The 13,857-nt window shown below is 41.4% G+C and overlaps 1 protein-coding gene across 3 annotated transcripts in view; it reads right to left on the reverse strand.

The window, feature by feature from the left end:
* GALNT3 (polypeptide N-acetylgalactosaminyltransferase 3) overlaps window positions 1-13,857 on the reverse strand; it is a 31,500-nt gene that overhangs the window by 16,033 nt on the left and 1,610 nt on the right. For all 3 annotated transcript variants that reach the window (XR_008310268.1, XM_053264356.1, XM_053264363.1), the window contains exons 2-5: window positions 7,047-7,646; window positions 5,003-5,175; window positions 3,186-3,335; window positions 637-871 (exon numbers count right to left, since the gene is read on the reverse strand). Coding sequence is in view for 2 of the 3 variants with exons in the window: in XM_053264356.1 (XP_053120331.1) it covers window positions 637-871; window positions 3,186-3,335; window positions 5,003-5,175; window positions 7,047-7,609 (1,121 nt within the window). In the remaining variant the exon portion in view is untranslated. The remainder of the gene's footprint in view (window positions 1-636; window positions 872-3,185; window positions 3,336-5,002; window positions 5,176-7,046; window positions 7,647-13,857) is intronic.

Genomic DNA, 13,857 nt, shown 5'->3' on the forward strand with positions numbered 1-13,857 from the left:
TTTCATTTCCACCCCCACAAATAAGAATTTTGCTCAAAATTGTTGAAAAAAACCTTGGTGAAAAGGTAATATTTGAAAAGCACATACAACCCTAGAAGAAGCTTAAGCCGCTATTCTTTTATCCACAAAAGAAATGATGGCTTGTAGATTATCATTAGGAATAATGACTGACAACCAGAACACCTATACAGAGACACAGAGATACTGTATGGCTATACAGTATCCGCATGCAGAGAGGCTATTCTGAACTCAGGCAGAGCCTTGTCAAGCAGCAGAGCGTGTGCACAGGGGAAGGGGAGCGATTTTCACTGTCTACGTACTTTTTGCCTTCCTGAAATATGTCCCCAAGGGTACCACAACTCTCAGGGATATATTTCCGGAAGGCAAAGCACAATTATGGGGGCAGGGGAGAGCAGTGAAAATCATCCCGCTCCTCTCCATTTGACAAGCTGTCTGATCTACAATCGTAATAAAGTTTATCTATCTATCCACTTGACAAGACTCTGCCTGAGTCAGGAGCAGCATCTCTGTGTGGCAGCACAGCATGGTCATGTCCCCAGATGGCTGCTTTCAATGTCAAACAATATTTTTTTTAAACCATTTAATAAAAAGAAGAATTAAGGCTTCACTTCTTACTTAATTGGATACGTTTCATCTTTCCTTCTTTTGTTTTCATAGTCAGGAAGAGATTCCCATCCAAAGGACAAACTCCAGTCAAAATTCCCTCTGTTGTGGTTTTGGCCATATGGAGAAGGCTTGTTAAATTCAAAAGTGTTGAGATCTATAGATGAGATATCAGGGCTTACAACACTAGTGTAGTTTTCAGCTATTCTGGACAACAAAGGCTCCAGCCAGCCATAAAAACATTCACCTAGGAGGGGTAAAGGGGAGAAATTTGATATAGCATTTGATTTTTTCCTATGTCATAAAAACAAGAACATCTTAATCACATTTACGAGTCTCACATGCATGTTTTAAAGATAGTTAATTTACAGACAATTGATGTTTTAATGTGTGTTGTGAGCTGCCTAGAGATCAATTTGTTATGGGGCAGCTAACAAAGTTTATAAATAAATAAAGTTTATTATTAGAGGCCAGAGAGCGGACACTCATCAGCAGAGCATTCCAGAACCTGGGGGCAACAACAGAGAAAGCCCTGTGTATGACAGCTGAGTGTGTATGACAAGTGAGCCTCCCTCAGTTGGCACACAGAGCAAAGCACCTTCCACTGACCTTGTTGGGCAGGCAGAAACCCTTGGGAGCAGGTAGTCCTTCAGGTATCCAGGGCCCAAACCATTACAGGCTTTAAAGGTAATAACCAGCATCTTGAATTGAGTCTGGAAACAAATTGGCAGCCAGTGCAGCTCTTTCAAAACAAGTTTAATATGTTCCAAATGAGGAGTTCCAGATAGAACCATAGCTACTGCATTCTGCACCAACTGAAGTTTCTGAATATTCTTCAAGGGCAGCTCCAAGCAATGTGCATTGCAGTAATCCAGCATGACATAGCTAAGGCATGGGTAACTGTGGCCATATCTGCCTTCTCAAGAAAGGGACACAGTTAGTGCACCAGCCAAAGCTGTACACTTGCTCTTTCAAGGGGAGTACAACCCCATCCAGCCAGCTGAACCCCCCATCCCAACTGGCTTTCCTGCTGACCAACAGCACCTCTGTCTTGTCTGTATTTAGCCTGTTTGCTAGCCCACATCCAGCCCATTACCACCTCCAGCCCCCAATTCAGTACATCCACCGCCTCCCTAGGATCCAATACCAACAAGAGGTTGAGCTGAGTGTCATCCGAGTACTGATGACACTTCAGTCCAAACCTCCTGATGACCTCTTCCAGTGGTTTCATGTAGATGTTAAACATCATGGGGGACAAAACCCCCCATCCCAACTGGCTTTCCTGCTGACCAACAGCACCTCCATCTTGTCTGTATTTAGCCTGTTTGCTAGCCCACATCCAGCCCATTACCACCTCCAGCCCCCAATTCAGTACATCCACCGCCTCCCTAGGATCCATTACCAACAAGAGGTTGAGCTGAGTGTCATCCGAGTATTGATGACACTTCAGTCCAAACCTCCTGATGACCTCTTCCAGTGGTTTCATGTAGATGTTAAACATCATGGGGGACAAAACTGAGCCTTGCAGGACCCCAAGAGCCAAAGAGTTTAAAAGAAGACACCTAAGCATCACCTTCTGAAATCTCCCCTCAAGAAAGGACCAGAACCACTCTAATGCAGTACTCCCAATCTCCATACCCAAAAGGCAGATCAGACGGATACCATGATTTATGGTATTGAACACCACTGAAGAGGTCCAGCAGAACCAACAGCACTCTCCATGTCTAGTTCCCAGCAAAGGTCATCCACCAGGGCGACCAAGGAAGTTTCATTCCCAAACCGAGGGCAGAAGCCAGAAGCCAGAAAAGGGTCTAGATCAGGTGTGTCAAACTCAATTGGGGGTGGGCGGGCTGGATTTGATTCAAATGCACCTCTGGGGGCAGGGCACATAGCCTCATGCCACCTCGCAGTACTTTCTGTCTTCCTCCTCCTCCTCATCCCTCTTCTTCCTCCCTCGCCCTGATACTTAAAATAGCTCAATGAAATACTTTTACACTAGAATAAGCACAAGGAAATTTTAAATAGTTTTGGTAGTTGTTTGAAGTAATTCTGAATATCATATTCCCCCAATGACCTACAGATACCAAATTTTGCATACACAATCCTGGCATTGAAATTAGCTGAATGCACAATTATTTATTTATTTATTCTATTTATTTATTACATTTATATCCTGTTTTTCCTCCAAGGAGCCCAGAGCAGTGTACTACATACTTCAGTTTCTCCTCACAACAACCCTATGAAGTAGGTTAGGCTGAGAGAGAAGTGACTGGCCCAGAGTCACCCAGCTAGTTTTATGGCTGAATGGGGATTTGAACTTGGGTCTTCCTGGTCCTAGTCCAGCACTCTAACCACTACACCACACTGGCTAAGTGGAATTGGGAATCAAAGATTCGAAAGGTGTGGGTGGGCAATGGATCAATTTTTCTATTTAAAAAGAGAGAGAGAGCATGTATATAAGAAAATCTGTTAAATAACCCAAGGAGGAAATCAATACAAAAACGAATCTCCACATTTGTTAACTACTGAACACTTTGCATGAATAATTTAGACATACTTACAGTGTGCATCCAAAAATGTGAGGGTCTCCCCAGTTGCTATTGAAGCACCTAATAAACGGGCAGTGATGAGGCCTTTCCTTTCCTTTTGTCGCACAACTTTAACTATCTGGAATTGTTTTACATATTCATCCAGTTTATCTTGTAGGTATTCTGAAAAGAAAAGTCAGTCTTTGGCTACTGATCCTTCATTTACTCCATGCGATGGGGTGGGAGGAGGAGGAGGCGGTGGAGAAGAAGAAATCAAAATACATAATTCTGAAGTTCCTAAAGTAGGGCTTCAAGCTTCTGCTTCATTTGGAAAATGAACAAGGGGGCAAAGGTACCAAAGTTATACTACAACTTGCATTCACAATGAAGATTTAATTTCTGCTACACAGCAGTTAAGTTTTTGTTTTGGTGAATGGTCACTGTTTGGAGGGGGGGAGATTAAAACATTTTGTTGATGAAGAGACAGAGGAATACATTTAGCAGAGGAATCAAATGAACATTAGTTGGTATGATATCTTCACATTCGTTGAAGTAACCTACACAGTATTAAATCATTTTAATAACTAAGTTAGCCTTCTTCTAGGGATATCTCACAATTTAAGAAAAAAGCAGATAGTCAAACTTTGACCTCAAGTCTCGGCCTGCTGCTTTAAGCCCTTAACAAAACAAGTTATTGATTAAGGTGCTTCAGAAATCTGTATTCTAAGATTGGAAAATATTTTTTCTAATTCCTCCACCATAGTAAGGAGCAGAAAAAAGCCTTGCCTCTGCCCATCTGGCATATCTGCTCGGCCTCCAATGCCACTGGTCGATCACATGAAGGCACATCTAAATGTACATGAGGGTGTACAGTTCCAATGGGGTTTATGCACATAGAATCTAACATGCTTAGACTCAGATCCCTGGTTTCATTTGGGAAATTGCCTGCATGAAACAGTCCTTTTCAAGTTAGACTGTATGCATGCAGGACTCATTGGAGCATCACATACATCCTCTTAGTGAACGGTCAGTGGTGTTGGAAGGATGGCAGGCATCCTGGATAGGTGCACAGGAGATCAGTCAGATAATGTATCATCCAATCAGATTCCATTGTTCTCTGCTTGCTGTGGGACAGAATCAGAGCTTTGTTTTCTTTGGGAGGCACTAGAAGATGGGGAAAATAGGAATTGTTAGGACAAGAGCCACCATTCCTAACAAGACAAAGGCTCAAGTCAGATATCATGCCAAGCCATGGTTTGAGCTTCCTAATCTACAAGCCAACCATAATTTAGAGCTGCTAGTTTGCTTTTGTTTTTCAATCTCTTGGCACTCAGCTTCATAAGTTCAGTCCATTCCACATGCAGCAGCTTGTGGAGGTGGAATGATGGCAGTAAACATTTTATTAATTATATATTGCATTTTTATACTGTCTAATAAAAATTTCTCTAGGTAGTTAACAAAATATTCAATTCAGACATTGTGTGCAACCATTTAGCAGACTTTGGTTCAAAAACCCACTTCATGGTCTCCGATTCTGGTTTGACAGCTGATCACAAAGTATGGTTTGTCAATGAAGGCAGTGCACTAGATCATAATTAAGCTTCCTTTATCATGGTATGGTGTGAAATGAACCAATCAGAAAGCACAGCAGAAATATGAAACTTATAGCTACAGAAATATGATGAAACTATTCAACTTAGGATAACCCCATGTTCTATAAACATAGTGATTCCTTCAGACGGAAGTTTTTGTGGTGTCTTTGCTTAAATAAGATGGAAAAAAATGTCTATCAGCACTGCAAAAACTAGATGTGAAAAACTACAAACTACACAGAAAGGACATTATCTTACCATCCACACTGGCATCATCCACCAAAATGATTTCTTTCAGTAGTATTGCGGGGGAAGTATACATCACACTGTGAACTGTTCTTAGCAGAGTGGACCATGCTTCATTGTGAAAAACTATAACAACACTTGTAGTAGGCAGTTGTGGGCAGCGTTTAAATTTTTGTTCAATACATCTAGAGGACAAAACCAGAGCCAAACATGAACTATGGCTTTCATTTAGGTGCTTGATACTTTGATGTGGCACAGATAAAGCACTATCACATGGATGTGAAATGAACAATGATAATAAGACAACACAGAGATTCCTACTAAAAAAGAGTGGAACTATGTTATTTTTGTTTCATCAACCCCTTTTAAAAGAATTGATAGCCTTAAATTCAAATTCCTCTTCTCTTTTGAGTAAATATTATACAGATGCAGCCTGTATTTAACCTGTATATTTAAAGGGGGAGGGGTCATCTTAAATTCAGAGTCATCTTCTATTCAGGTAAATATAGTATGTGCAAAGCCACCAAGCCCATATGAATTTGTCAGGATTTGCTGACATTTTTCAGATGGGATATTATTATTCACTATTGTCAGAGAGAGGAAGTTGCCACAGCAACACTGACCAATGTGCCACACTCGCTTCCTCCGAGTCAGCAACAAAAGCAGAGAGTTTAAACTCCCTGTTTTTGGAGCTGAATAGCCACCTAATGCACTGGGGGGCAGGGGTGGGCAGTGCATCCTTCCTGGTGCATTCTGAGATGGGTCAACACAGCACACCACTAATTGTTGTGGTGGTGTGGGGAATCCTGTGCTATTTGCGCCCAGCAGCAACACGTTGCTGTGTTGGTCGAGGAAGTCAAAATGAATCAAAATTGCACAGCAGCTGCCACTTCCAAGAAAAAATGGTATGTAATTATTGCGGGGAGTAGTATGCCCCCCCCTTTTAAGTATCTGTCTCAGGATGAAAAATATAGGGGAAAATTTCATTGTAAGTCGCCCAGAAGCGCAAGTTTTGGGCGGTATAGAAATATTTTAAATAAAATAAAATAAATAATTGCTGCACAGTAAGAAAAAACTGCCATGTGTGAGAGGACCAATGGAAAGAAACAGGCAAGTGAAGCTATCACATGCCTGCTCCTGGTTCAGTTCAGAGTTACTCCCTTTCTATATTTATAGGAGTCATACTCTCCATGTATGGAAAGTCTGGAAAAAATGTTTTGTTTTTGAATTCAGTATTTTAAAATTCCATTTTTCAACTTGCTCTCCGATTCTTTCTATCCCCCATATTTCTTTCCTCATTGCTCCATCTTTCATAGTTTCAATTTTTGAAGTGCAACATTCTTAAAGGAATTGTGTGTTTTGGCAATATTGTGAACTGCTTTGGGAACTCTGGTTGAAAAGAAAGATACAAAATATTTAAATTGAGTATATACACATTACACATATAAAAATATCTAGGTAGCAATTATTCTAGTGACATAAGTCACACTGCAAGTTCATATCTAGCTTATAAGGGGCCCTCATCAAAATGCTCTCCTTAGGCTCCATTCCCTAAGTGCCTCCCCACATGATGGTGTTCACTGTATTTACCCAAATGGAAGATAAGTCTGAGTTTAAGATGACCCCCTTAAAAAGTAGAGGTTAAATACAGGTTTTACATGCATTTGATCAAAAGGAACAGACTCTAAATTTAAGACAACCTCCTGATTTCTAATATCAAAAGACGGGGTGGGGCTAGTTTTAGATTCAGGTAAATAAAGTACTTTGGAGGATAGGAGGGGAGAGACATGATGACAACTGGGTGACTCTCTTTGCCGTGAGAGTCACTCCATTATCACTGCTCAAAAGCTAAAGGCACAGAGGTGGTCTCAGGAATTAGCAATAGGCTGCTCTCAGGGCCTTAAGCCTTGACAACTACCAAACAAAGCCGACTGCTGACACCATCCCTGCCACATATGAATAAAGCAAAGGGATGTCAATAAACTTTTTCACTATACATTTTTTAAAATAAAGGATAATTTATTTGCCCACAAATGCAAGTGCACTTCCAACGTACTCCGGAGGACGAGTGTCTGGTCCAAGATCGCGATGTAAAGAAATCCTGTCGCTTGCAAAAGCATTAAAACAATGTTTTGCATCCCCACGCTCTTTCTCAGTTTTCTCTTCTGGACTTAAACTGACAGTTTTGAAGGCTTTACCAGAAGCTCCTGGAGCATTGGGATCCTGAGGTGGTCGATCCAGGAAAGACTTCAGTTCTGCTGCTGTATAGAATCCTGGTAAACAGTGCCTCTCTCCAGGAATTGCAGTTTGCCTAACAGGTGCTTTAATCTGCATTTTTGGCTTTGCACCTTTAATATTGTTCACAGCTTTGAACATAAGATCTAGTACATTCCTTTTCTTTCCATCTTTTTCCATTCCTGGCTCTTCATTAAAATCCTGAATACCTACTTCTCTTTGTAGCAAAACCAAAAATATTAAGAAGATAAAAATAACGAAGGTAAACTTCCAAAGTTTGAATACGGAAAACTGCTTCTTTATTAATCGTCTTAGCATTCCTGTGTAAGTCATTGTGGACAGTAGACATATGTAAGTGCTTCTGAAAATGTTTTTTTTTTCCATAGAGGTAGCTAGATGTTTGCTAAAGAAAAGATAATATCTGGAAGATGTAAAAAAATGTTGTTAATAATGCATGTAATTATATAAATATATGATCAAATATTTCAAAAAAGAATAATTCTACACACACCAGCATAAAAATGCAGTAGCATATTATTCTTATAAACAAATCTCAAAGTTCTAAAGCTGTGCTCTGTTTTTGAAGCTTCCGAGATCTTTTGCATCCCCTAACGAGGAAACTTGCCAATAATATCTGCCAGTAAGCTCTTCTGGCCTACCTGACTGTCCCTCTATCTTGAACCACATTTCCCTAGCTCCCATAGAGCATCTCTCCCTCAGAGATTAACTATAGAGATAACATCCTATAACAGGCTGGGTTTGGCAATCCCATTTTTCAGTACTCCATAACAAACACTTCAGAAACCGTGGATGTATATAGGCCTGTTTTCATAGTCCTGAATGTTTAAATTATGTTTACCAGTAATACAAGCAAAATTGCTTAATAATAATATGTATATATCATTTTTAACAAAAAAGTTCTCCATGTGGTTTCAAGGGGGCAGTTTTCATATATATTATATAGCAATTAAAACAATACAGAAAGTGAGATTTCTGAAAGAAAAACTAATCAGAAGATTCAAACAGTCAAGCTAAAGGACAAAGGCTTCTCAAAAGAGAAAAGTATTTAAAGATCTTTGAACAGGCACTACCACCAAAAAAAGGTACTGCCATTCAAGTCTGAGACAATAGAGGACTTCAGGGCCAAAGTCCAGGGCATCTAAACTTCCTGGGGGCCCCCAAATCTTCTTTAGTCTGTCCATGGTGGTGTGGCCGCCGCTGGCCCGCACTGCACCAGGCAGCTGAGTGTGATCATGATCTGTGCCTGGTGCTTTAGAGTCAGAGTGGGGAAAGAAAAAAATGTGGGATGGGCATTACAGCAGATTGTGGGTAGTGGAAAATTCCTTTCCTGACTCAGGAGAGGTTACTGGATAATCTCCTTGACCAGTCTAAACCAGTTCTGCAACACGAGGGAAGACTCATACTTTCCTGTGCTCTGAGACACAGACTGGCTGGTTTAAAAATCTGTAACTTTCAAGACCCGAAAGTTTAAAAAAATAATCTGGGAAAACCCAGAAGTTCTGGTAGGTTCCTGCTGCCACCAAACACTCTAAGATTTGCCTAGAGCTGGACCATTGGATTGAATGGTTTAGTCCAAGGTCCCTCTATAGCTGGGGACTGGGCAAATGCAAAAATCTGCTCCCGCTTTTTGCTAACAGGCAAAACTAAAGGGAAAAAGCCCTTTTCCTGCTGTGCGTTTTACCTGCCCGTGGAGCTAATTATTAAATTGGCCAAGCTCTCATTGAGACACTTTTTGCACCAAAGAAATTCCCCCTCCAACTGCTGAATCAATAACTACCCTTGGAGGCTTGAAAAAGGTAAAGGGGAAAAAAACTTTTATTCAATTGCTACAGACTGGTTCTGTTTGAGGCTTTAGCTTTTTAGAAACACTTAAATTAGTTACAACAATACTTCAAAAATACACACTCTAAAATTTAGTAACTTAGTTGTAAATAACATATATTTAGAGCATGCAAAGCACACACCAAAGAAACAGAAATTCTAATGCAAATTCTTACTAAAACACTCTCTCCTGCCCTAAAGTTCTGAAGCTTTGGCTTCCTGTTCCTTTGAACTCACCAAGCTCCTGACGAGAATCAAACTCCTGCCAATCTCTCACCCTGAGAGATTATCCTGCATCTCCGCCATGAGGCATCCAACCTCATGCTAGTCCACACTCTCTGCACAGACTTCATTTCTTGTTCCCAGAATTTTCCCCTGCAGCTTTCATGTGCCACCCACCTGTTGGGCTGATTGGTCAAACTCTGGAGGTCTCCAGCCTGTCAGTCAAGCCAGGGGTTCACTTCCTATTAACTCTTTAGAGGGAGGGGAGACTGGTCACTACAGGAATATGTTAAGTTGTGTGCTGAAATGTTTCTGCTACTGCATATTTGCATAAATATACCCCACATGTTAAAAAATACTGTGTTTGTCATGGTGTGTGTGTAGGGCGATGATGCTTAACTTGAAGCCAGGCAGTGTGTGTGCTCCAAATGCATTTAGGTCCAGGCTCCAAAATTACCTAAGTGCACCTCTGGTCCTATGGGTACTGTGACCCTATGCTATGTAGGGCTTGGTAGATTAGAAGCAGTGCTTTGTATTAGCTCAGGAGCAAAAGGCAGGCAATGAAGCTGATGAAGAATGGGTGTTACACTTGTGCATCATTTTGCTCCCACAGGTATTTTTGCAGCAGCATTCTGGGCCAACTGATGCTTCTGAACCATCTTCAGAGACAACACCCTCTATTGGGGGTGCTAGACATTGCAGTAATCTAATCTGCATGTAACCAACACATGGTGACTTATCCAAGTAGGACTGCAAATTGTCATTTCGATAATTGGGCAAGCAGTCTTGTTAAATGAAGTGTGTGCGCCTATGCAGAGGAGCTAGTTAAGGCTTATGGGTGCGAGTGGAATGCTTACTACTCCTTCAATCCACAGCCACTGCCTAACCCTCAATAAGATCTTTGATATGCTGGAGCATACACCACTCATTTAAATGGCAATGTGACATAGCAAACATGCTTACATTTACAAGGCTGGTTTAATTCTGCAAGTCTGGGTATTTTTAGTGACGGATTTAATATTGCGCAATTTCATCTTGCCATTCCTTGGGGAAGTTTTTGTTTAAACAGGGAAACAAATCTTTCACTGATTCCAACAGGTTACTGGGGAAAAGAGGACCCAGTGAGCCAACATTGCTAAGCTCAGAGTGGCATTCTCCAAGTAGAGTACAATGAAAGTGCAATAACAACATTGTACCGTATTAGATTACACAGAAAATAAAGAGTGCTACCTTTGTCTATGAGTGTTGTCCACCATTTGGAACTTTATATGTGGCACTGAACATTTTATTATTGTTTCCTTTGTCCCAAGGGTGAACTTGGAGAAGTTATATATTCAAATACAGTTTTACTTATAACAAGATACTGAGGCAGGTCTCACAATCAGTGAGACCCGCTTTTGCCGATACTGCGGGAGCCCTGGGCGGCTGTATCAGCTGCCCACACAATTGCTGGCTCCGTGACAAAGCCGGAGGGGGCTGGGGGGAGTGGGGGCCAATTGGCCCCCGCAAGCTCCAACATGCCCTGTGTGAGCACACAGGGCATGCTGGCGAGACCCCCAGAGCCAGCTTTTCTCCCTCCGGGGGTCTCCTTGTGAGTAGGCACGCCATGGAGCCGCGGCTACTCACGATCTCCGCAAACCTGGTTTTAGGGCAGGGGTTCTTGAGCGGGTTACCCACTCTAGAACCACCGGGTTCGCAGCCGAGCCCGGTGGTTCTTACGATCTGCAAAAATCGGGCTAGGCTCTCCTAGACCGATTTTTCCAGATCATGAGAACAGCCCCATTATTTACTCACTAAACACAGAAATCAAGACAAAAGGTACTCATCATCAATTCAGTTCAGACCAGTGGTAAAACAAGAGTTGTCTGGGATGATCTTGGTAGAACTCATCTTCAGACAAAATAAAGCAATGGGGTAGTCATTCTGCCACCCCAAATGTGATAAAAACGTTTTGACTTAAAAATACTAAATAATCAATACATTTAAGTTAGTATTTCATTATTTTTCTGGTTCTCTAAACTGGTTAATTCATCCATCATTCAACTGACATTGGTCTTAAGGGTCTCATGATAGTGCTGACAACACACTATACTGACAATTGCGACGAGGGTGGTAAAATAACCCTAAAAGCATTTGTTCAGTATAAGGTAACTATATCAAACTTGCTAGCCATTGTCAGTATAATGACAGAAACAATACAACCTATATAGCAGCCAGCAAACCTGTTGCTTAAGAATGTAGACACACCCACACAGATCAATCATAATATGTTTCAGATAGCATGCTCTCTATTTCCTTCACTCAGATCCTTAGATTTTGTTTTCATGGAATTTTTATATTCTGTTTCTCTGAATAGGATACATCTAAGGATCTGAGTGAAGGAAATAGAGAGCATGCTATCTGAAACATATTATGATTGATCTGTGTAAATAAAACAGGAGTAAAAGGTCACTCTGATGGATCAGGCAATGACACCTGTACTAATTTGCTAGCTCTGCCTGGCCCCCCAAGATCAAGCCATGATATGAGTTATTGCACTAGTGTTAGCGGACAAAGATGTTTCCCCTAGAAGGATGGCGTTCTTCTCTCTTTATACAGGAAAGCAGCATCGCATGGTTGCAGGTAAGAGACACGCTACTTGGGATATTTTGTAATATCCTTAGTAGTAATATATATTACGTCTCTGAATAAAAGAGGAAAACTGGCAAATGTACAACAGTGCAACGATGAGATGCAAGGCCTGGCTTTCAGAATGAAGCAATATTAGACAACTGAGTTGCATTCTATGAGGCTATTCTCACAAACCACAGAAACCAGGCTAAAGGAGCCCAGCCCGGTTTCTGCAGGTTGTGTGCTTCAACAGGAGCCACGCAGCTCCCGGCAGGAAGCCCGCATAATTGCCCGCGCCCCCCCAAACGGGGTTAGTAGAAAGTGTGCTCTGCTAACCCCATTTACCTGATTGTGTCGCCATGGTGCAGCTCTGCACTGACTCACAAGAAGACCTCTGATGGGCAGGCAACAAGCCTCCTGGTGTAGGGGGGGCGCCCCAGAATGCCCCACACACTCACGCGGGGCATTCTGAGACTTCTGGGGGCCAGGAGGCCCCCAATTCCCACCACCCCAAATGGCTCTGTGACGTGGTCAAGCCACTCTCCCCACGAAACCCCTTACATCTCCCCAAACCACTTGTGTGGAGAGCCTCTATGTCTTCCACTAACAGAAGGCAGTTCTGTTTGGCCTAAAGAGGAAGATGTTCATCTCCTCTCTATGGCAGTATTTCTGTTTGAGCAAGGGCAGGGGATTTTTAGTCCATTTCACTATGATTCTATGATCCTCTCCCATCTTTCTGCAACCACCCCTGCCACACCATGATTAACATAGCTTGGATCTGGAGGGTCCTCCACCACTCAGGAGCAGATCTGCAGAAGGAACAAGGGCTCAGGAAAGGGGAAATTGGCAAACATCATCCCTCCTTGTGCGAAACAAGTTCACAAAACTACTTAGGTTACAACCAAATATGTTTTTTATTTTATAAACAAAAATGCATATTATCTAGATAATTAATGGACATTTTATTTTAATCAACACTCCCCCCCCGCTTGACAATGTAAAACATGTTTTAAATCTCTATTTAAATCAACCCATCCTGCCAGTTGGAATAATCAAAGCAATAAGGAAGATTCTATTGGTATCAATCCCAGTTTGTGTTTGACTTTAGGGTCAAGATTTCACATTGGGGTCCCCATATACAAAAGATTATTATTTATTCCTGCATTTATTCTAATCACAGTATTACTAGTATTGCTACAGTCTATAATGGAAATGGAAAGTGGAAAAGTTATATGGAATAAGAATGAACCAAGTAAATAAAGGAGAGGGGAAAGCATAGTTAAACTAAACTTGCTTGGTGGTGAAAGTCTCTACCCAAGATAAAGTTCTTCACAATGCTAAAGTGACTGAAGAAAACTTGTGGGGAAAGGCACAGCCATATCTACTTAAACATATGCTATCAATCCATGAGGTGTGGCTCACATGAAACAAAAAATGCTCTAGAAGGTTCTAAACAAAGCTCTGCACAAGCACAGTTCCCATAGGTGTGAATGCACTGAGAACTATAAAGTGAGGTTCAGAGATACAGCTCCTAGCCTCTAATAATTTCCAATGTCCCACATTTCAAAGTGGGAAACTTTGTGGAAGCTGGGTCTTTGAGCAGGGTTGGGGGAAGAAACTTGTTATGAAGATGTGTACACTACTAGAAACAGGAGAACATTTAAAAATATCAAGTGAAGCAATGGAAATGCGTGCAACCTTATGAAGTTTGTGTGTATTCTGTATACAGAAAAATACTATGGTGCCTGGTGAAATATTAAATCTCTCTGAAGCCAGTCTTAAGCAGTCTTATTAAATTCTAATTAACTCAGTGGAGATTACATCTGAAAAAGCGTCTTTAGGGTTGTGACATATGAACATTGTGTTTATAGGGATCAGCATCACTTTTTTAGTCACTTGTCTTGCAACACTGTGGTCAAACATAATATTTCAAGCAGTTGTGCACCAGCATCAAATGT

This window comes from Hemicordylus capensis, chromosome 1 (genome assembly GCF_027244095.1).
Source record: "Hemicordylus capensis ecotype Gifberg chromosome 1, rHemCap1.1.pri, whole genome shotgun sequence".
Classification (NCBI taxonomy): domain Eukaryota; kingdom Metazoa; phylum Chordata; class Lepidosauria; order Squamata; family Cordylidae; genus Hemicordylus; species Hemicordylus capensis.